Source organism: Oncorhynchus masou, chromosome 5, assembly GCF_036934945.1.
Source record: "Oncorhynchus masou masou isolate Uvic2021 chromosome 5, UVic_Omas_1.1, whole genome shotgun sequence".
Taxonomy (NCBI): Eukaryota; Metazoa; Chordata; class Actinopteri; order Salmoniformes; family Salmonidae; genus Oncorhynchus; species Oncorhynchus masou.
Genome location: NC_088216.1, coordinates 26,880,407 through 26,904,019, shown reverse-complemented (window position 1 = coordinate 26,904,019; position 23,613 = coordinate 26,880,407). Strand labels below are relative to the sequence as shown.

Below are 23,613 nucleotides of genomic sequence, written 5' to 3'. Positions count from 1 at the left end.
AGTTGGTTGGAACTGTAGGTCACTTAAACCTAAATACAACTTTGTCGATTCATGGTTGAGACAGTCAATGATAAGTATGAACTATTGGCCATTTATCACACATTTCTCATGGTGAATGTTACGAATCGGGGGGGGGGGGGAAATGGTAATGAGACCCGTAACATAACTCATGCAAATTATAATTGTGACAAAGTAAAAGTGAGAATGAAATAACCAGGACAACTGAAATCTACCGTCAACCTTAAGGTTTATTTGAAAACACACGGTAATGGGGGGAGCAGGAAAAGGGGCTGAGCTGGACCCAAGGAAAGAAACAATAAGTATTAAAAAAAAAACCAAGCTAGACTAGCCTACTTTAACAACAGCTAACTAACCAAAAATACAGTGGGTGGTCCGCCCAGTTCAAACTAGTGTATTTAACAAAGTTTACCCATGGGTAGTGTATGCCCATGGGCGACTTGTCTTGGTTTCCCCTTTTCCCACCAGCAAGCAAACACCATAACCAAAACAATACTCACAGTTGCGGACAAAGTGCTATGGAGGTGCTCAAACAAAAGAGAGGTTAATACACAACAAGCGAGTGAAACACAGAGACCTACGAGCATGGCATTTACAGAGAGATTGAGCTCTAGAGCAAACAACTGACAGGGTTTTTAAACCAAGGGAAAGGAACTGTGATAGGGTAGGAAAACAGGAGGAGGTGTGTCTTCTGATTGATGATTGATTGGTGACTGATTGGGGAGTGATGATTTTCACCTGTGAGGGGAGAAGGAGAGAAAACCCACACAGGATACACACACAGGATACTGGTATCCGTAACAGTGAAAAAGTCAAAGAAGTTATTTACAAACATTCACTTTTGATGGCAGTTCTGGCTGAACAACAGTAGCCTATAGCACACCTATGTTCAGTCAAGAATGTTGAAATTAGGATTCCTCAAAATACGTTTGTGCACCTTCTCAGCCATGTGCACATATTACAGACTGAACCTTGTTTACACCAACGCCTGCGCCAGACTATGATCAGCTGGGGGCACTGTTTTTGACGCTATATTTCTAGTTAGCATATATATAATATATGCAACAAATCTTCCACCAAAATGGTTCTGTGGCAATGCACCACATAACCAATAAGCAAAGCATTAACAATGAAGGTTTCAACACACACTGGACCGGAGCCATTTATTTGGGCTGGACTAAACAATGACGGGGCCCAGGGCAAGAACATCTTTAACCAACTGTTAGCCTAAATGTAATTCAGAACACAGCGGAGCCACATGTAGTGGTATGTTGTAACGATTGGGAGAAGCCCAGGTAAAATGGAGACACGTTAATGCTCACCTTTGTCATCCAGACTATGTGCCAGCCCAGCGATTAGCTGTTTTGTGCGTCTGCACGGTGGGAGCGACAACATCAGGACCATGGCCAGAGGCCAAGCGCTTGGCCAAATTGATAACTACAGTCTTGTCACACTGCGCAACAACAGAAATGTATGAATTTACGTTAGGAAAAGTTCTGAATGGACATAGAGAGAATAAGCAAACTCACAAACCTACCCGTCAAAAGGACCCAGAATTTAAAGCCACCAGCACATTTCAAACACACAAGCAAATCACACTTCTCCTTTCCTAACAACGTTGGCTAATAAAAACCTAGGCCTTAGATAATGCTAAAACAATGTAGCCTACCAAATTAATTGACAAGGAAAGTTTGAAGGGGGAGAGAGACAGCTATGTGATAGTAGACCTTTATTGTGAAGGCGTATATGATATTTAAATCTGTCTCTGGTCGATATTCTAAGACCCGGTCTTGCATAGCACAGGTCAGGGGGTATGACAGCATAGGCCTGCGAATGATTGATTAATATATGAATTACCCGAATTTGTAACACATCTCTGTCTTTACTGTTCCCATCTTTCACAATTCACACTTCTCCGCTGGCATCAGCTCCACTGGCCTCTCTCTCTTCCCCTCTCCTCTGTCTATTGATAATAGCTCTTGTATGAGTTGCCTAGCTCAATGCAAGTCCCAGGAATAGCAATATAGTTATAGTGGTCACTTATTTTTGAGCAATTTTTTGAGCTAATATGGAGAAGCAACTTGCTCTTGCTTCATGAGGATAAAATAAGCTACAGGGTTGGCAATGAACTGGCGGGAAGTTTGACTGGCTAGAGCATGTAGCTCTGGTGCAGTAATATTTATATCAATAAATAACTGTATCCAAATCTGTGTCCAAATCTTGCCCACATAGCGCCAGCACTGGTTTTCACTGACCACAATCTAAAATATGAAATATGAAATAATGCCAATTTCCCGTGTTGTAGGGAAGAATCTACGATTTGTGTGAAATGCTGTTTTAAATGATGTATTTTATTGTACATCGTGGATTAGGCCTACTAAACAGTTAATATTTACAAATATCATTTTTATGCATCTAACCCAAATAGTTGTGTCTGTCATCCAATTGTACCCTTCTTTCTTTCCTTTTGCCAGCTGTCTCTTCAATGGCTTTCAACATTGATGAAGCAAACCCCAAAATCTACAAGGGGGAGGAAAGGGATTTCTTTGGTTACAAAGTCCTGCAATTCATATCTGGCAAAGACAAAGGGCAAGTGTTATTGTTATCATCATAGTGAAAAATGCTAAGTATTATGGTACAAACTTCATCTGCAAAACAGTATCACACACCTGAGGAAACAAACATGACCAGAAAATGCACCTATGTCTGAAAACATGCACTATATACAGTTGAAGTAAGAAGTTTACATACACCTTAGCCAAATACATTTAAACTCAGTTTTTCACAATTCCTGACATTTAATCCTAGTAAAACGTCCCTGTCTTAGGTCAGTTAGGATCACCTCTTTATTTTAAGAATGTGAAATGTCAGATTAATAGCAGAGAGAATGATTTATTTCAGCTTTTATTTCTTTCATCACATTCCCAATGGGTCAGAAATTTACATACACTCAATGAGTATTTGGTAGCATTGCCTTTAAATTGTTTAAACTTGGGTCAAATTGTTCGGGTAACCTTCCACAAGCTTCCCACAATAAGTTAGGTGAATTGTGGCCCATTCCTCCTGACAGAGCTGGTGTAATGGAGTCAGGTTTGTCGGTCTCCTTGCTGGCACACGCTTTTTCAGTTCTGCCCACATATTTTCGATATGATTGAGGTCAGGGCTTTGTGATGGCCACTCCAATACCTTGACTTTGTTGTCCTTAAGCCATTTTGGCACAACTTTTGGAAGTATGCTTGGGGTCATTGTTCATTTGGAAAAAACATTTGCGACCAAGCTTGAACTTCCTGACTGATGTCTTGAGATGTTGCTTCAATATATCCACATAATTTTCCTTCTCATGATACCATCTATTTTGTGAGTTTTAATGACTCCAACCTAAGTGTATGTAAACTTCAGACTTCAACTGTATATCCAAAGCAATGTATTTAGAAATATAAATGTCTCTGTAAGCTCCAAAAGTTTTGGGACAGTCACACATTTTTTGTTGTTTTAGCTCTGTCATTATACAATGACTATGGGGTTAGTTTGAGGGTATCTTCATCCATGTCTGGGGAAGCATTTAGAAACTACAGCACTTTTTGTACATAGTCCCGCCTTTTTAGGGGACCAAAAATGTTGGGACAAATTCACTTATTCAATGCATTTGCAATGCATTTTTACACATTTTGCTACGTTACAGCTTAATTCTAAAATGGATTTAAAAAAATACTCTTCATCAATCTGCACACAATACCCCATAATGACAAAGACAAACAGGTTTTTAGACATTTTTGCACATTTATTAAAAATAAAAAACAGGAATACCTTATTTACGTAAGTATTCAGACCCTTTACTATGACACTCAAAATTTAGCTCAGGTGCATCGTGTTTCCATTGATCATCCTTCAGATGTTTCGAGAACTTGATTGGAGTCCCCCTGTGGTAAATTCAATCGATTGGACATGATATGGAAAGGCACACACCTGTCTATATAAGGTACTACAGTTGACAGTGCATTTCAGAGCAAAAACCAAGCCATGAGGTTGAAGGAATTGTCCGTATAGCTCTGAGACAGGATTGTGTCGAAGCACAGATCTGGGAAAGGTTACCAAAAAATTATGCAGCATTAAAGGTCCCCAAGAACACAGTGGCCTTCATCATTCTTAAATGGAAGAAGTTTGGAACCACCAATACTCTTCCTAGACCTGGCTGCCAGGCCAAACTGACCAATTGGGGGAGAAGGGCCTTGGTCAGGTAGGTGACCAAGAACCCAATGGTCACTCTGACAGAGCTTTAGAGTTTCATCTCTGCAGCACTCCACCAATCAGGCATTTATATTAGAGTGGCTAGACTGAAGCCACTCCTCAGGAATAGGCACATGACAGCACATGGAGTTTGCCAAAAGGCAGCTAAAGACTCTCAAGACCATGAGAAACAAGATTCTCTGGTCTGATGAAACCAAGATTGAACTCTTTGGTCTGAATGCCAAGCGTCACGTCTGGAGGAATTCTGGCACCATCCCTACGGCAAAGCTTGGTGGCAGCAGCAGCATCATGCAATGGGGATGTTTTTCAGCTGCAGGGACCGAGAGACTCAGATTCGAGGGGAAGATGAACGGAGAAAAGTACAGAGAGATCCTTGAAGAAAACCTGCTCTAGAGTGCTTAGGACCTCAGACTGTGGTGAAGGTTCACCATCCAACAGGACAACAACCCTAAGAACACAGCCAAGACAACACAGGAGTAGCTTTGGGACAAGTCTCTGAATGTCCTTGAGTGGCGCAGCCAGAGCCCGGACATGAATTTGATCTAATATCTCTGGAAAGACCTGAAAATAGCTATGCAGCGACACTCCCCAACCCATCTCCCCCAATTGGCTCTTCAGAGAAGAATGGGAAAAACTTGAATATGGGTGTGCCAAGCTTGCAGCATCATACCCAAGAAGACTCAAGGCTGTAATTGCTGCCAAAGGTGCTTCAACACAGTAATGAGTAAAGGGTCTGAATACATATGTAAAATGTGATCTTTACATTTTATAATTTTAATAAATTTGCAAACTTTTCTAAAAACCTGTTTTTGCATTGCCATTATGGGAATTGTGAGTAGATTGATGAGGGGAAAAATTGATTTCATCCATTTTAGAATAAGGCTTTAAAAATATATGTATTTAACTAGGCAAGTCAGTTAAGAACAAATTCTTATTTACAATGACGGCCTACACCAGCCAAACCTGGACGACACTCTGCCAATTGTGCGCCGCCCTATGGAACTCCCAATCATGGCCGGTTGTGATACCCTGGCTCAAATCCAGACTGTATCTGTAGTGACGCCTCTAGCACTGAGATGCAGTGGCCTAGACTGCTGCGCCACTCGGGAGCTGTAACGTAACAAAATGTGGAAAAAGTCAAGGGGTCTGAATACTTTCCGAATTTTTAGGGGTTATGATATTTATGCCTCTGTAACTTTCTCACTCATTATTATTCAAGATTCATTGAGGATTATCCGTAATCATGGTAGCATCCACATGAATGTGGAAGTGTTTAGAAACATATTCTATTCTTATTGAGTTTCTTAAATGATGTGAGCTGCATCCAATGCCCACGACTAAAGTGCATCAGTGAATTAGTTAGGCATACGTTGATGGAATGGAAATTCTGACTTGTGTTTCATCATATCACACCTCTGACAACATCCTGCTTTCCTCCTTCAACATGCAGCTGCTACTCTGACCTTAGTAACCAAAAGAAAGCAGATATACAAAAGTCATTTACCACATTGTCAGAAACGTTATGCAACCATTCTTGATCTAAAGTTTGTCATATATACAAGAAGTGGATACAGTCTCATCTAAAATCGACCAAACTAACCTTTCACCCACAGGGTAATGGTCAGTGCTCCATATCAGAAGAACGGATCTGGTGGAATCTGTAGATGTGCTCAAGACAGACCAGACTGTACAGACTGTTACACTCCTCAAGGTAGAGATGGAAGTTGATGATACACTATACTGTACTTACTGGACTGCGATTTAGAAAGGTGGTTACCTTAACAAAATGAATAATTATACAAATTATTAGAACATGTAACACCTACCACGGTAACCATGGCTAATCGATATTTGTCAGAGTATTAAAATATTGCTGAAATGTCAACAAGATCTTGAAAATGAGAAACACTAGTTGATTCTAAAAGTCTGCCTTTTGCCTTCCAACAGAAACTGACACAATCAAGTACATTGGACTGTCTATGGCTGGACAATCTACTTCTCCTCCAACATTCACTGTAAGATAACCACCAAACAGTTGTTTTGATCATGTTCTTGTTTTCAAATACTCCATGTGAGTGTACTGTATATATGTAATATATACTGTATGTTTAGCAGCATTTACATAGGCAGTCTATTTCTGAATTTTTCTTCACTTATTGGTCTGTTGACCAATCAGATCAGCTCCACCAATTAATGTAAAAAAAACATATCAGAATTGGGTTGCCTGTATAAACCTGAATGACTTGCTTCACTTAAGTCATAAAACAATACCTCAGCTATCTAAAAACGATCATGGCAAATTCCTGTAACTGTCTTTGGAGACATCTGAGGTCCACCAGACAACCCATTATTTTATCACATTTACAATGATTTATTCTCCTCATTCAGGCCTGCAGCCCTGGTCTGGCACACGAGTGTGATGGGAACTCTTATCTGAACAGTATCTGTTATCAGTTCAACAGCCAGCTCCAGATCACCTCGAACTTCACACCTGCTTTCCAAGGTATAACGGCCAAACTTGAAGACAATTGTTGATAATAATAACATAACCCAAGGGTTTTAGGTATACATTGACTGTTTATTCATGTCATGCTAAATTACATTAGGATTAGGTCACAAAATATGGATTGTGAATGATAAGATTTGGATTCCTGAATATGGAAAGAATGTTGTGAGTGTTATCCATCATATACATTTATGTAATTCACTTTCTCTTACAGAATGTACTAAGAAAATAGTGGACCTCGTTTTCCTCTTTGACGGATCAGGAAGCATGACAAAGGATGAATTTGATAAGAACAAAGTTTTCATAAACAATATCATGACAACCCTAAAAAACTCCTCAATCAGGGTAAACTTCCCTTTAAATGTAATAACTTGAATCATGCTTGTGAGGTTGCTGAACATACATCTGTTTATCTACACTCTTAGAAGAAGCTTTTGGGTTGCCACACCGGCAGAACCTTTCCAGTTCAAACAGGTTCCTTGAGGAACCCCTTCTGAAAAGGGTCTTGGCGGAACCCTTGTGTAAAGGTCAAACCGGAACCTTTTTGTGATGGGAGGAGTTACATTTTGAACCTTTTAATAATGTATTGTAGTGGTGGTAGCCTATCAGATTGGAGGCATGGCTTATTAGATGTGTGACTTTCAGACTTTTTGACCACCCGTCAGCGTAAATGTCTTTCCTGTTCATCATGTTAAGTTTCACAATGCAAACCTAAATTCTTGAATAATTATACATATTATATATTTGAATATAATGTAAATAATATTATCTATTCTGTTTACATATAGTAATGAAGTGGCAACTATTCCCACTTTGGAAGAGCATAGGCTTTTGAGGAACAGTAAGCCTCATTGATGCTACAAAAATATTTGGGTTTCACCATCACAAGTGATGATAATACAGCAGAACAGATAAACAGGAGTGAAATTTACTCTAATAATGGGTGGCCTAAAAAATATATACATTATCTTAAAGCCACACCCATACTAAGCCACACCTCCACTCCAGGGTTCCTCCACGAACCCGATGCTACATTGAACCATTAAAGGTTCCTCCAAGAACCCCTTAACTAACCAAAGGTGTAAATATGAACCATTTACTAGCAATGGTTCCTTGTAGAACCTCAGGGGTTCCTTGAGGATCTTCAGGGTTCCTCGAGTCACCACTAATTCTAAGAGTGTATGTGCAATACCCATGAATGTCGCTGCTTGGAAAGTATGGAATGAAATCAGTATGAGTCAACCTTTCCTCTTTTTTTAAACAACAGTTTGCCGCGGTTCAGTTCTCATCAATAGCCAGGACAGTTTTCAACTTCAATGACTACCAAGAGGGGAGAGCCTTGACTAATCTTTGGAAAGAAAAGCACATGGCTAATCTAACCAACACACATCAGGCGATAGACTTTCTTTTGTAGGTCACAGTTGATCATTATTAATCAGTTTTACTTGATGAACGGGGATTGTGGTGTAAGAAAGATAGCTTGATCTGTTGTTTGTATCCATCTAATTCAGGAAAAACATTTTTGAAAACCAAGCCGCCGGCGCCACCGCAGATGCAACTAAAGTACTGGTCATAATAACAGATGGAGATCCCAGTGATACTGATAAAAGGTTTAACTCTATCAACAGAAGTCATGACAAAAACATCATCCGTTTCGTTATTGGGGTAAGTCCTTAAAAGGGGAGAGTCTGTATCCCCCCAACACAACACCACACAATTGTATGACTAAATTAATTTGAAACTGGTTTCATTCCCATAACTACAGCTGGTTGATCACTAGCCTATACATTTTGACAAGGAGGCATGCTCTCCTCCTAGTTGAAACGACCAAAGGCCAATATATTTGCATCTCTGTGAACTTCAAGTGAAATGGTTTGAAAACGTACCTCAATCCAGGGATGGAAGATGTCGCTGTAGTGCTACAGTACTTATCCCACAACAATCTACGGTGAATGAAGAAGATTGAAATACAGCAAGTTTTTTATTAAACTGCCTCGTTCATCTTCATGCTAGTTAGCTAATGCTAAAGCAGCAGTGTTTTTATCTGATCAATTTACCGTCAATTCTCGATTTACCTTCCATCCCTAGATTGAGGTACATTTTCAAATAATTTCACTTAAAGTTCAGAGGTGCAAATACAGTGGGGAAAAAGTATTTAGTCAGCCACCAATTGTGCAAGTTCTCCCACTTAAAAAGACGAGAGAGGCCTGTAATTTTCATCATAGGTACACTTTACATATGACAGACAAAATGAGAAAATAAATCCCAGAAAATCACATTGAAGGATTTTTAATACATTTATTTGCAAATTATGGTGGAAAATAAGTATTTGGTCAATAACAAAAGTTTATCTCAATACCTTGTTATATACCCTTTGTTGGCAATGACAGAGGGTCAAACGTTTTCTGTAAGTCTTCACAAGGTTTTCACACACTCTTGCTGGTATTTTGGCCCATTCCTCCATGCAGATCTCCTCTAGAGCAGTGATGTTTAGGGGCTGTTGCTGGGCAACACAGACTTTCAACTCCCTCCAAAGATTTTCTATGGGGTTGAGATCTGGAGACTGGTTAGGCCACTCCAGGACCTTGAAATGCTTCTTACGAAGCCACTCCTTCGTTGCCCGGGCGGTGTGTTTGGGATCATTGTCATGCTGAAAGACCCAGCCACGTTTCATCTTCAATGCCCTTGCTGATGGAAGGAGGTTTTCACTCAAAATCTCACGGTACATGGCCCCATTCATTCTTTCCTTTATAAGGATTAGTCGTCCTGGTCCCTTTGCAGAAAAACAGCCCCAAAGCATGATGTTTCCACCCCCATGCTTCACAGTAGGTATGGTGTTCTTTGGATGCAACTCAGCATTCTTTGTGCTCCAAACAGTTGAGTTGAGTTTTTACCAAAAAGTTCTATTTTGGTTTCATCTGACCATATGACATTCTCCCAATGTTCTTCTGGATCATCCAAATGCTCTCTAGCAAACTTCAGACGGGCCTGGACATGTACTGGCTTAAGCAGTGTCCACGTCTGGCACTGCAGGATTTGAGTCCCTGGCGGCGTAGTGTGTTACTGATGGTAGGCTTTGCTACTTTGGTCCCAGCTCTCTGCAGGTCATTCACTAGGTCCCCCGTGTGGTTCTTGGATTTTTGCTTACCGTTCTTGTGATAATTTTGACCCCACAGGGTGAGATCTTGTGTGGAGCCCCAGATAGAGGGGCTCTTGTTTCTGGTGTTCTTTGACAGCTCTTTGGTCTTGGCCATAGTGGAGTTTGGAGTGTGACTGTTTGAGGTTGTGGACAGGTGTCTTTTATACTGATAACAAGTTCAAATAGGTGCCATTAATACAGGTAATGAGTGGAGGACAGAGGAGCCTCTTAAAGAAGAAGTTACAGGTCTGTGAGAGCCAGATATCTTGCTTGTTTGTAGGTGACCAAATACTTATTTTCCACCATAATTTGCAAATAAATTCATTAAAAATCCTACAATGTGAGTTTCTGGATTTTTTCCCCTCATTTTGTCTGTCATAGTTGAAGTGTACCTATGGTGAAAATTACAGGCCTCTCATCTTTTTTAAGTGGGAGAACTTGCACAATTGGTGGCTGACTAAATACTTTTTTGCCCCACTGTATATTGGCATATGGTCGTTTCGACTAGTTGATCACCAGTGTATACCAGTGTTAGAGCTTTTAATGTACGATTTCAATGTATGCTGCTTACATTCATGTGTTTCCCCAATTAATACACAAGCTGGGGAGTTTTTTAAAGCTGCAATGCATGTGCCTCTTTGGGCAACCCAATCAATTTCACATAGAAATGTGTGTTATAGATCTGTCATTCTCATTGAAAGCAAGTCTAAGAAGCGGTAGATCTGGTTGATCTGTTCTATGTGCGCTATTTTTATGCTTTCCGTTTTTATGTTTCGATTTAGTGTATTTGACTTTCAGTTTTGTAAACCAGCTTCAAACAGCTGAAAGTACAATATATTTGGTAGTTGAAAATATATTTCACAAAGGTTTGGATGGTACAATGATTCTCTACACTTCCGCGTTTTGTCACAAACTGAAATTAAGTGAACTATTAGAAATGGCAGAGCAATTTCTGCTTAGTGCATATTTCACCTGTTAGAATCCTTTAACTTTGTGCTACATGCCACAGGGTCAACACACAACAAAGGCCATACTCTTGATCTCCTGCTGTCCTATGGTCTGAATATTGATAACTTGGAAACTATTGATGTGTGTCTCTGACCATCTCAGTATTGGTTTTAAAATGCTTTCTCCCCCATCTAAAAATGTGTCTGTTCCCACTCACATCAATATCTCTACAACTGCTAGTAAATTTACCAATGCTTTTTTTTAAACCAATGCTAATGATCCTGTTGTGTGACATCACACTGATGATTTGCTGACCAGGTTCAATTACATACGGTATGTCAGGCTACGTTAGACTCAGTGACACCAGTTAAAAGCAAGGATAAACTGTCTGCCAGAGTCTCACCTTGGTTGGATGACCACACTCGTTACCCTTAAAAAGTTGTTTTAAATAAATGCTGAACGTAAAAGGAAAGCCTGCTAACGTCAAGTATTTTATGAGATAATGAAGGATCTGATGAGAAATTACAATGTTGTGGTTAAAGATGCAAGAGCAAACTACTTATCTACCCTGATTTAGCAGACAAGAAATGTTTATGTCCCTTGCCATTATTTTATATTATATGATTTTATGGAAAGTAGAATATTATTCAATTTAGCAAATTAAATAGAAAGGATATTTTTCCGATTCCAGAGTGAGAGTGCACATATGAAGTGGCTATATCGAGCTTAAAAGTGATCATTTGAAACATGTCCTATAAACTAGCTGTATAGTTATTTGGTAACTTTAGTTGTCAATGATACAAACCTTGGAATGCCTTAGAAATCAAAAGATATATGGGCTACATGATGTGACTATAGGCTATTGATGATTCGAGAAAGTCAAACTTTCGCTCTGTTCCTTGTCTCAGGCTGCACACACTGTTCTCTCATCAAATTATCATATTTTCGCTCCATCAATTACAGATTTTATTTACTAATATATCAAATTAGTTTTGATTTAGAATGGCCCAGGAACAAGGGCAAGACAAAAAATATGCACTCGAATCATCCCAATGCACTCGAATAGTGAATGGAGGCAACTTTGCGGCTGGTACATTTTTCACTGGCATTGGTCAGGCTACTTCTGCTATTTCACTGCGCGACAGGTGATATTCCTCCCAAACTCTGTATGCTCTTTAACCCTGTTCCTGCAGCTACCCAGTACTTAATTTGGGAAATCAAGTGAAATCTGTTCGGGAACATCGATAGTATGTTTTCACAACAAAACATATTTCATTAAACTGTTGATGCCCCTCTCTGCACACACTGTGAGCTATTCTGTAGCTAAAGGTGATGTGTCTGCCTGTTAATTTTGAAAATATAAAAAATTCCCTATTACTAGGCTATTCAAAATCAAATAATAATTCACTATAATTGTAGGCTAGCTCAGATGTATATTATAGACCAATTATGTACCAAGATACCTTAAATCAGTATTAAGAAAAATAAAAAAATGTGCCGTGTGTAATATGCAGTAGGCACAGTCATTATTATTATTACATTTCTTTTTTTCTGGGGGGGGGGGTGTATGCATAAGCTCTAGTGTTTTGAATTAATCATCACCTTATAAAGCGCTGTCCATTTCGTTGTGTTAGACTTGGAAACAACATCCACAACAACTATGTTTTCCACTCACTTTCAACCTGTTGTTGAACTTCTTTCTTCAAATTGATCAATCACAATGAGGTGAGTTTTAAAACAACATACTGTTTTGATGATAAGTGTTCATTAGCGGGTTGGGTACTACGAACTCAAGTCCAGAGTGCATAAGAGATTACTGTGACTCACAGTTATGTAGAGTTTTTCAGTGAACATGGGTGGTTCAGTATAATCCAACACCTATTCACTATGGTGTCCCTCAGGGATCAACTCTAGGCCCCATTTTTCACCCCTTGTACATGCTTCCCCTTGGTGACATCATCCGCAATCCTAACATTCAGTTTCACTGCTATGCAGATGACATGCAGCTTTGTTTACCAATCAGACCCAGTGACCAACCTAGTGTAGCTACCATTCACAAGTGTCTTGTTGACATCAAATGCTTGACAATCTATCCGGCTCAACAATAAGAAATCTGAGGTTATTTTATTTGGCCCCCACCTGACCTCGAGCTGCATGTGAGGGTTGTCCAGACCCGCCTTTACGATATCATCTAAGAAATACATTGCCTTCCGTAATTATTGGGATAGTGAAGCATTTTTTAAATTTTAGCTCTATCCTCCAAAAGTTTGGATTTGTAATGAAACATTTACTATGAGGTTAAAGTATAGATTATCAACTTTAATTTGAGGGTTTTTGTGTAAATGGTTGTGTCATTTAGAAATGACAACACTTTCTATACATACTGTAGTTCCCATATTTCAGGGAAACAAAAGTATTGGGATTGGATTGACAGGTGTTTCTGGTTTGTCACGTGTGTTCCGTGACATCATTTGTGCAGGCACAAGAGAGCTGTCATTGTCTAGTCTTGAGTCTAGGCTTTGCGTTTGCCTTTGGTGGAAGGAGAACTAAGGATTCCATCTTTAAGGCTTGGTTAAGCCCCATTGCATTTCTTAGATATTTTATCTCCCTATGAGCCAGGATGCAGCTTGAGATCCTCTGACAGGGCTCTGTTGGCCATTCCAAGGTCCAGGTTGAATTTGTATTTTTATTCTCCTTAATCCTGTTAATTACTTTTTTTTGAATGATGTGAAGCACTTTGTTACTTGTATTAAAAAGCGCTATACAAATACAGCTGTTATTATTATTATTATTATTATTAGTAGTAGTAGTAGTTTCAAGGGTCCAGTCCAACTTCCCAGTTACGATGTGAATGTTTAAATATGATGCATATTGAAAAGGAAATTAGTCTTCACTATAATTCCTGTCCTCAAGTGATATATTTCTTGGCAGGTCAAGAATGTCGATTTGACGAAACTAAAGTCACTAGCATCAGAGCCAAAAGAGAACAACACTTTCCTCATCCAGGATTACAACGGACTAAAAGGAATCCTAGGCAACTTACAAAAAAAGATCTTCAACATTGAAGGTACAACTACAGATTCAGTTGAAATCCCTTAGTACTGACTTATTTTACAGCAACGTGGGGCGGCAGGGTAGCCTAGTGGTTAGAGCGTTGGACTAGTAACCGGAAGGTTGCAAGTTCAAATCCCCAAGCTGACCCAACTTTACAGGTCTGGACCAAGGTAACATAAAAAGTAGCTGTCAATGGAGATTTGCTATTTGTGAAAAATAAATATATATTAAAAAAACTCAAGTGGAAATACTAGTCACCTCCTGATGGTATTTATTTCTGGTTATAACACCTTACTCAATACATTTCACATTAGCAGTATTAATGTATACTATATTCTAGGTTCCAAGACTGCTCTGGCTGGAAACTTGAAGAAAGAGATGTCTCAGAGTGGGTTCAGTGCTGTCTACGTTAATAGGGTGAGATACACGATAGTATGTCCAATATGTTTTATCATCTTAAATGTTAATTTGTACTATGTATAAATTGTTTTAAATGTTTACGACAATGCTTCTACGTTTTACTACAAATCCTTGTAAATGCTTAAATACTCATTTATAAATGTAATGACCACCATTGCAACTAGTTTGAAGACACAATATATAGTTAATGAATGCTTATTAAAAAAATGTCATACAATATGACCCAATGTTTTATTTCCTCTACAGGACACCTTGGTTCTGGGCTCAGTGGGATCAAACAACTGGCGTGGATCTCTCTTTGAGACTGAGGGTCTGAGATCCGAGGAAAGGGAAATTCAGGACCCCACATTGGACAAAGACTCCTATATGGGTAATGGAACATTAAACTCAAAAAAAATATATTGCTCAAAAGTGAGTTTGAACAAACAACTTTTTTCAAGGCTCCATTAGTTCAGATGTTTCAGAGAAGGGAGTGTAGTTACAATGTACCTACAGTTCTTTATTGTTCTTATAGGATACTCTGTAGCTGTTGGGAAGAAGAACCAGAACTTTCTATATTTTACCGGAGCACCAAGATCTGAACACATGGGACTGATCCTACTTTTCAACAAGGTTAACAACAACTGGACTGTGGCACAAAGATTGTCTGGAGAACAGGTTGGTAAACATGAGCTATTTCTGTAAGCAATGTGGTATATCAATCGAGTTCTACAAGAAAGGTTGAATCGCTACTCCCATAGTAAAGAGGAACACAGTCACTTTTTATGTTTACTTATGAGTTCCATTCAACACCAGAGTGCTTCTTAAAACATTTCAAAACTATTTTTGTATGAATGTAAGTTTGGATTTTCTCAGATGGGCTCCTACTTCGGGGCAGAGCTGTGTTCTGTGGACATAGACTCAGACGGCAACACAGACTTCCTCCTGGTGGGTGCACCAATGTTTCACCAACCACCGAGAGAGGGCAGGATCTACGTCTACACACTAACAGATAAGGTGGGCTGAACTGTGAATCTCTGAACAACAGATTCAAATGCTGCAATTTGTGGTTGAATATGTCCATCAGGGACAAAGTGATCTGGAAGCCGATATTGATTAATTTGGACATAAATATCCATCCTCTTCAATAACACTGCACAAAAAGACAATGTAATATGGATTTATCTTCATGTGATCTCTCCTTTATTAGCTGGAACTGAGGATGGAGATGAATGTTTCAGTGATGGCTCAGGGTAGATTCGGCTCCTCCATCTCCTCTCTCACAGACCTGAATGGAGATGGGCTGAAGGATGTAGCTGTGGGCGCTCCACTTGAGGACGATCACAGGGGGGCCGTGTACATCTACCTGGGTGAAAAGCTAAAGGGGATCCGCCCTGAATTCAGCCAGGTGAGACAGACGAAGATGGAAATCGTTCAAAAAGTGTATTCATGATCAAAGAAAACAGACATCCCTCCTGGGATATCAATATCAAGAACTTTTCATGAAATGTTTGTCTTCTTACTGCAGCGCATCTCAGCTGCGATGATGAGATCTAAGCTCCAGTTCTTTGGCCAGACGATTGATGGGAAGATGGACCTGGGTGAGGATGGACTGACTGACATCGTAGTAGGAACGCGTGGCGCAGTTGTCGTCTTGAGGTACGAGTCCAAAAAAAGGATAAGAAAATACATCTGTTTTAAAACGGACAGTAAAAATATCCCACTAGTGTGGGATCTGCACTGAATGGGGGCTGAACGCAATGAGGTGTGGCCGGTGCTAAACCAACATCGTACAATGTAGGCTAACATCCCAATCTTTACCCTCAATCGCTAACAGGTCCCGACCGGTCCTCAGCATCTCTGCTCATCTCCACTTCCATCCCTCGGAGATCAGCACTGATAACTTTGACTGTCTGGCAAAAGAGACCATTTCCGCTGTGGTGACTCTGACAGCCTGCTTTAACATGGCAGAGGCAACAAAGAGTAAAGCTGGTAAGAACTCTAAGAACTTTTGGAACACTGATGGCTTTGTGCTTTCCAACATAAATTGAGTGATCTGAGACTACATACACTACATGACCAAAAGTATGTGGACACCTGCTCATCGAACATCTCCTTCCAAAATCATGGGCATTAATATGAAGTTGGTCCTCCATTTGCTGCTATAGCCTCCAGTCTTCTGCGAAGGCTTTCCACTAGATATTGGAACATTGCTGTGGGGACTTGCTTCCATTCAGCCACGAGCATTGGTGAGGATGGGCATTGATGGGCGATTAGACCTGGCTTGCAGTCGGCATTCTAATTCATCCCAAAGGTGTTCAATGGTGTTGAGGTCAGGGTTCTGTGCCTGCCAGTCAAGTTCTTCCACACCGATGTCAACAAACCATTTCTGTATGGACCTCACTTTGTGCACAGGGGCATTGTCATGCTGAAACAGGAAAGGGCCTTCCCCAAACTGTTGCCGAAACATTGGAAGCACAGATTTGTCTAGAATGTAATTGCATGCTGTAGTGTTAAGATTTTCTGGCACTGGAACTAAGGGGCCTAGCCTGAACCATGAAAAACAGCCCTAAACCATTGTTCCTCCTACACCAAACTTTACAGTTGGCCCTATGCATTCAGGCCGGTAGCATTCTCCTGGCATCCTGGCAAGCTTTACACCACTCCAGCCGATGCTTGGCATTGCGCTTGGTGATCTTAGGCTTGTGTCTGGAAACCCATTTTATGAAGCTTCCAACGAACAGTTCTTGTGCTGACGTTGCTTCAAGAGGCAGTTTGGAACTCTGCAGTGAGTGTTGCAACAGAGGACAGACAAGTTTTATGCACTTCAGCACTCAGCGATGCCATTCTGTGAGTTTGTGTGGCCTACCACTTCGTGGCTGAGCTGTTGTTGCTCCTAGACGTTTCCACTTCACAATAACAGCACTTAAAGTTGACCGGTGCAGCTCTAACAGGGCAGAAATTTGATGACTTGTTGGAAGGTGGTATGTTGAAAGTCACAGCTCTTCAGTCTCATCTTCTACTTACAATGTTTGTTTATGGAGATTGCATGGCTGTGTGCTCGATTTTATACAGCTGTCAGCAATGGGTGTGGCTGAAATAGCTGAATCCACTACTTTGAAGGGGTGTCAACATACTTTGTATATATAGTGTAATTGTGGCCTTGGTGGTCTAGGTCAGAGCCTCGTTGCATAGCTAAATCACTCTATACAATAGGTGGGTCTCTTTCCAGTCTGAAGACCGGTGGAGGCTGCTGACGGGAGGACGGCTCATAATAATGGCAGGAACGGAGCATACAGAACGGCATCAAACACATAGAAACCATGTTCCGCTCCAGCCATTACCACAAGCACATCCTCCCCAATTAAGGTGCCAAAGGTTGTTCCTTGGTGAGGATCTGGGACTTGAGAGTTAAGGTCTTGACTCCATCTCTGCTTTCTACTTCAATGCTGTCCCCTCAGCAGGCAACCATGAGGTTCTGAACTTCTCTCCCTGATAAGGAGGCCATTTAAGATTTATTGTGTACTTTTCCAGGGGCGCTGAGTGCAGGGATGAACATCTCCTACTCGCTGGATGTGGATCCAGTGAGACAGAGGAGCCGAGCCTTTTACAATGACACGAACAAAGGGGCCAGAAGTCTTCTCTCTACTGTGGAGTTGAGAAAGGAGCGGACCTGCTTCAACCACTCAGTCTACATGACAGTAGGATCAATGAGAAACTGTAGCTATGCAACAATACAACAACCATAATGTCTCTCGTAAGGAGGGGATTTAATGAGTAACATTAACTTGTTAGGTTGTGGAATTGTTATTGAATTGTTATTGTCTTATTCAGTGATGAGGAGTGAGGGTTTTTCAAGACTATGGATAGGGAAATGAATGCCACATTTTCTTTTCTTCCAGCAATGCGTAATTGACACATTATCGCCCATAATCATCCAACTGAATTTTTCTCAATCTCAAAGCCAACAAGAGGGTTGTACTGCCATTCTGAATACTGACAGTCCTACAAAGGCTGTGGTTGAGGTACGAGGATACGTTCTGGGTCTGACTAAAACCTGTTCACTTACAATGATCAACAGTACTAGAATTGACTGTGGACTGAGTATTGTAATTTAGCCAAAGACCTGTGAAAACAGGTCATCTAAACACATTGTCTTGAATTCATCATAGGTGCCCTTTGAAAAGAACTGTAAAGAAAATGAAACCTGTTTGGCAGAGCTTGAGGTGGACTTCAACTTCATGTAAGTGTCTGATAAACAGAGGCCATATAAAGTAACTTGTTTGTAACTATAATGATTGCTGACTGCTCATCAAAAAAAGCATGTTTTCTGACTGTACGGTCTTGTCTCTCTTATCAGCACATCAACTTTATTAGTGGTGGACCAGAGTTACTTTAATGTGACTATAAGACTGTCCAATCACGGGAATGACTCCTATAACACCAGTCTAACCCTCCTCTACCCTCCTGGCCTCTCATTCTCCACGATGCATCTTCTGAAGGTAATACCGACACCCCTCCATCTATTATGTAATTCATTCTGATGTTTTCTTCTTGCTCTCGTCTAAACCTGGAGACCCAAAACATGTTCAGCCAATCAAGGGTTAGATGATTAGTTTAATCAGGGGTGTTCCTCCTGGGCTGGAACAAAAGCTTTCCTTGCTCATCTTGTGGGTCTGCAGAACCAGGATAGAAGAACGTTGATTCAAATATCAGTTTGCCGCCAAACATTTAAATGTCCCCTACATGTGCTAATTATTCATAACATTTTGCAACATATTAAGTGTTGAATGTATTAATTCCTTAAGCTGTTAACAAGCTTTGTTTGTTTATTTTACACCATGTCAGTGACTCAGATGTACAAACTGGAATTATTTACACACTTGAAATGGTGTCTGTATTCCATAGTCCACAAGGAGAACGGTGTTCAGCTGTGTTGGTCTGGAAGATGAAATGGACAGAACTACATGCAGTGTCAGCCTCCCTGTCTACCGTAGTAAAACTACAGTGAGTGATTACTTAGATATACCAGTAAATAATGCTCAAATAATGCTCAACTGTGAATACACTGGTAAAGCTTTAAAAATGTTGCCCTTAGATGATCAAATCAGTAACTCAATCTCATTAAAACAGCTTTGATCATTGAGTGATATATGCCTTGTGAGTAAAAAAATAAATGTGTGGAATAAGTCAAGACGTTTGAACACTTTCTGAAGGCATGTTTCCACTTCCACAGTTTTTATGATCTCATTTCAAATCGTCTTTATTCTTTCTTCTCAACGATGCCATCTTCCTTTTTTTCAGGCTGTGTTCACCAGTAAATTCCATATTTTGAATACATACAACTGGAACGACACAATGGAGATGACCGTCATTGGCCTGAGGTAGAAATCTGCTTCCAGTGTGAACATGTTAGAGCAGTAGCTCGACGAGAGATTAGAATCAGTCCAGGAAACGCCCTTCATTTCCCCATGTTGTCGAAGTATTGAACATGCATTGCTTAAAACTAAGATCTAGTTTAATACAACCGCAATACCTTCTACTCAATTAGCTGAAGGACTTCATAGCATTCCATTAATGTACACAAAAAAATGCATTTACCTTTGCTTTGTTTACAGCGACAATGGAAACTCAACCAATAGTTCCCTAACCCGGACCATCCCTGTTCAATTTGCAGTTGACCTGGTAGCAAAAGCGTAAGTCTTTACAAGCCTATACTTGACATTTTGTTTTGAGAATGACTCCATCAAGTTAATTGAATAAAATCCAGGTGACTTGTGTATCTTTTTGTTGTTGTTGAAGCCTTCCCCAAGACTCCACCACTTACATGAACTTTACTCTGGAGGACACATCACCCAAAAGACTGGTGAATGTATATGAGGTAAACAATCAGCTGCTATTGCTGTGACTGATCTTGAAATTGTGATTCACTCTATGTGAGGGACATTTTTTCTGATGCTTTACACTCCAAAAACAAAACATACTTTTACTGTTACTCAAGCCGTTTAAATGCATTCAATAATCCGATTAGTGTGAATACTCTGATTAATATAATAGTTTGATTAAAACGTTTAAATGCAAAAATAACAATTTCCCTTACAATCCATTTGACATGGACAGCTGAATATCAGGCTACCTGATGGGACTTCTGTCACAAATACGTTCTATCCCAGTGATCATATCATGTTTGGGAAGCCCACAGCTTTTTCAAGCAGAAATTTGCTTCCTGCAACACCAACTCAAAAAAGTTCTAGGACACTGTAAAGTCCATGAGAATAAGAACACCTCCTCCCAGCTGCCCACTGCATTGAAGATAGGAAACACTGTCACCGCTGATAAATCCACTATAATTGAGAATTTCAATAAGCATTTTTCTACGGCTGGCCATGCTTTCCACCTGGCTAGAACTACCCCGGTCAACAGCACTGCACCCCCCACAGCAACTCGCCCAAGCCGTCCCCATTTCTTCTTCTCCCACATCCAGTCAGCTGATGTTCTGAAAGAGCTGCAAAATCTGGACCCCTACAAATCAGCCGGGCTAGACAATCTGGACCCTTTCTTTCTAAAATGATCTGTCGTCTGAGATTCCCAAAGATTGGAAAGCCGCTGCGGTCATCCCCCTCTTCAAAGGGGGGGACACTCTTGACCCAAACTGCTACAGACCTATATCTATCCTACCCTGCCTTTCTAAGGTCTTTGAAAGCCAAGTCAACAAACAGATTACCGGCCATTTTGAATCTCACCATACCCTCTCTGCTATGCAATCTGGTTTCAGAGCTGGTCATGGGTGCACCTCAGCCACGCTCAAGGTCCTAAACGATATCTTAACCGCCATCGATAAGAAACATCACTGTGCAGCCATATTCATTGATCTGGCCAAGGCTTTCGACTCTGTCAATCACCACATCCTCATCGGCAGACTCGACAGCCTTGGTTTCTCAAATGATTGCCTCGCCTGGTTCTCCCTCCAGGCAAGCTTCAATGCCATACAACTCTCCTTCTGTGGCCTCCAATTGCTCTTAAATACAAGTAAAACTAAATGCATGCTCTTCAACCGATTGCTGCCTGCACCTGCCCGCCTGTCCAACATCACTACTCTGGACTGCTCTGACTTAAAATACGTGGACAACTACAAATACCTAGGTGTCTGGTTAGACGGTAAACTCTCCTTCCAGACCCACATCAAACATCTCCAATCCAAAGTTAAATCTAGAATTGGCTTCCTATTTCGCAAACAAAGCATCCTTCACTCATGCTGCCAAACATACCCTTGTAAAACTGACCATCCTACCAATCCTCGACTTTGGCGATGTCATTTACAAAATAGCCTCCAATACCCTACTCAACAAATTGGATGCATTCTATCACAGTGTCATCCGTTTTGTCACCAAAGCCCCATATACTACCCACCATTGCGACCTGTACGCTCTTGTTGGCTGGCCCTCGCTTCATACTCGTCGCCAAACCCACTGGCTCCATGTCATCTACAAGACCCTGCTAGGTAAAGTCCCCCCTTATCTCAGCTCGCTGGTCACCATAGCATCACCCACCGGTAGCACGCGCTCCAGCAGGTATATCTCTCTGGTCACCCCCAAAACCAATTCTTTCTTTGGCCGCCTCTCCTTCCAGTTCTCTGCTGCCAATGACCAGAACAAACTACAAAAAACTCTGAAACTGGAAACACTTATCTCCCTCACTAGCTTTAAGCACCAGCAGTCAGAGCAGCTCACAGATTACTGCACCTGTACATAGCCCACCTATAATTTAGCCCAAACAACTATCTCTTTCCCTACTGTATTTACTTTATTTTATTTATTTATTTTGCTCCTTTGCACCCCATTATTTGTATTTCTACTTTGCACATTATTCCACTGCAAATCTACCATTCCAGTGTTTTACTTGCTATATTGTATTTACTTTGCCACCATGGCCTTTTTTGCCTTTACCTCCCTTATCTCACCTCATTTGCTCACATCGTATATAGACTTGCTTCTACTGTATTATTGACTGTATGTTTGTTTTACTCCATGTGTAACTCTGTGTCGTTGTATGTGTCAAACTGCTTTGCTTTATCTTGGCCAGGTCGCAATTGTAAATGAGAACTTGTTCTCAACTTTCCTACCTGGTTAAATAAAGGTGAAATAAAATAAAAAATAAAAATATTTGATTCTGCGTATGCAAAATATGAGAGACACCTTCCTCAATTCGTTATGGCATGGACTCTACAAGGTGTCGAAAGCATTCCACAGGGAGACTCTAATGCTTCCCACAGTTGTGTCAAGTTAGATGGATGTCCTTTGGGTGGTGGACCATTTTTGATAGACACAGAAACCTGTAGTGTGTGAAAAACCCAGCAGTCTTGCCGTTCTTGACACAAACCGGTGCACGTGACATCTACTACCATACCCCATTCAAAGGCACTTTAATCTTTTGTCTTGCCCATTCACTCTCTGAATGGCACACACACAATCCATATCTCAATTGTCTCAAGGTTTAAAAATCCTTTACCTGTTCTCCTCCCGTTCATCTACACTGATTGAAGTGGACTTAACAAGTGACATCAATAAGGGATCATAGATTTCACCTGGATTCACCTGGTCAGTCTATATCATGGAAAGAACAGGTGTCCTTAATGTTTTGTACACTCAGAGTATAAAGTTTGTATGCACATTTTTTTGTTGCTCATGACCTTGCTCATGCTTAATTTGCTCATGACCTTACGCCTAGTAAGATCATCAGAGAAAGGTGTTCACATGACTAATGCTAAACTGAGTATTGCCATTATTGGTTTAATATTGAATTATTAGTGTGCATATAAACATGTTCTCTGTCCAATGGAGGATGGTGGCACCTTAATTGGGGAGGACGGGCTTGTGGCTATGGCTGAAGCGGAATCAGTGGAATGGTATCAAATATGTCAAACACATGGTTTCCATGTTTTCGATGCCATTCCATTTGCTCCGTTCCAGACGATATTATGAGCCATCCACTCAGTCGCCTCCACTGTCTCTGTTGCCCGAGGCTTGCTCTTTTGGGGGCTTAGGTATATGTTTTGTTACATGTTCTGTGACAAATGCCTTTGTATAAAATCTCAATATAAATGATATTGTTAGGTTGGTTGATTGAATGTGTCACTGTTTACAGGTGCAGAACTTGGGATTTAAGTCTGTACCCATCACAGTCACCTTCACTTTCCCAACTAAGCTTGAGCACAGATTTGAAATGAAGGACTACCAAATATCTGTCTTACAGGTAAAACTGTTCACATTTCCTACGAAAATGCTGACGTTTCACTGCCACA

At 40.5% G+C, this 23,613-nt stretch overlaps 1 protein-coding gene across 4 annotated transcripts in view; it reads left to right on the top strand.

Annotated features, from left to right (window-relative positions):
• Positions 1 to 23,613, top strand: part of LOC135538746 (integrin alpha-X-like) — a 31,189-nt gene that overhangs the window by 573 nt on the left and 7,003 nt on the right. For 3 of the 4 annotated variants that reach the window (XM_064964669.1, XM_064964662.1, XM_064964654.1), the window contains exons 2-25: positions 2,493 to 2,607; positions 5,880 to 5,977; positions 6,214 to 6,281; positions 6,655 to 6,769; positions 6,987 to 7,117; positions 8,040 to 8,182; positions 8,284 to 8,437; positions 13,791 to 13,926; positions 14,254 to 14,330; positions 14,580 to 14,703; positions 14,848 to 14,990; positions 15,189 to 15,329; positions 15,523 to 15,720; positions 15,841 to 15,971; positions 16,150 to 16,304; positions 17,847 to 18,013; positions 18,215 to 18,337; positions 18,485 to 18,555; positions 18,673 to 18,814; positions 19,221 to 19,319; positions 19,617 to 19,696; positions 19,931 to 20,008; positions 20,115 to 20,193; positions 23,457 to 23,564. In XM_064964669.1, the coding sequence (XP_064820741.1) occupies positions 2,493 to 2,607; positions 5,880 to 5,977; positions 6,214 to 6,281; positions 6,655 to 6,769; positions 6,987 to 7,117; positions 8,040 to 8,182; positions 8,284 to 8,437; positions 13,791 to 13,926; positions 14,254 to 14,330; positions 14,580 to 14,703; positions 14,848 to 14,990; positions 15,189 to 15,329; positions 15,523 to 15,720; positions 15,841 to 15,971; positions 16,150 to 16,304; positions 17,847 to 18,013; positions 18,215 to 18,337; positions 18,485 to 18,555; positions 18,673 to 18,814; positions 19,221 to 19,319; positions 19,617 to 19,696; positions 19,931 to 20,008; positions 20,115 to 20,193; positions 23,457 to 23,564 (2,876 nt within the window). The remainder of the gene's footprint in view (positions 1 to 2,492; positions 2,608 to 5,879; positions 5,978 to 6,213; positions 6,282 to 6,654; positions 6,770 to 6,986; positions 7,118 to 8,039; positions 8,183 to 8,283; positions 8,438 to 13,790; positions 13,927 to 14,253; positions 14,331 to 14,579; positions 14,704 to 14,847; positions 14,991 to 15,188; positions 15,330 to 15,522; positions 15,721 to 15,840; positions 15,972 to 16,149; positions 16,305 to 17,846; positions 18,014 to 18,214; positions 18,338 to 18,484; positions 18,556 to 18,672; positions 18,815 to 19,220; positions 19,320 to 19,616; positions 19,697 to 19,930; positions 20,009 to 20,114; positions 20,194 to 23,456; positions 23,565 to 23,613) is intronic. The other variant, XM_064964678.1, reaches the window with a different exon arrangement.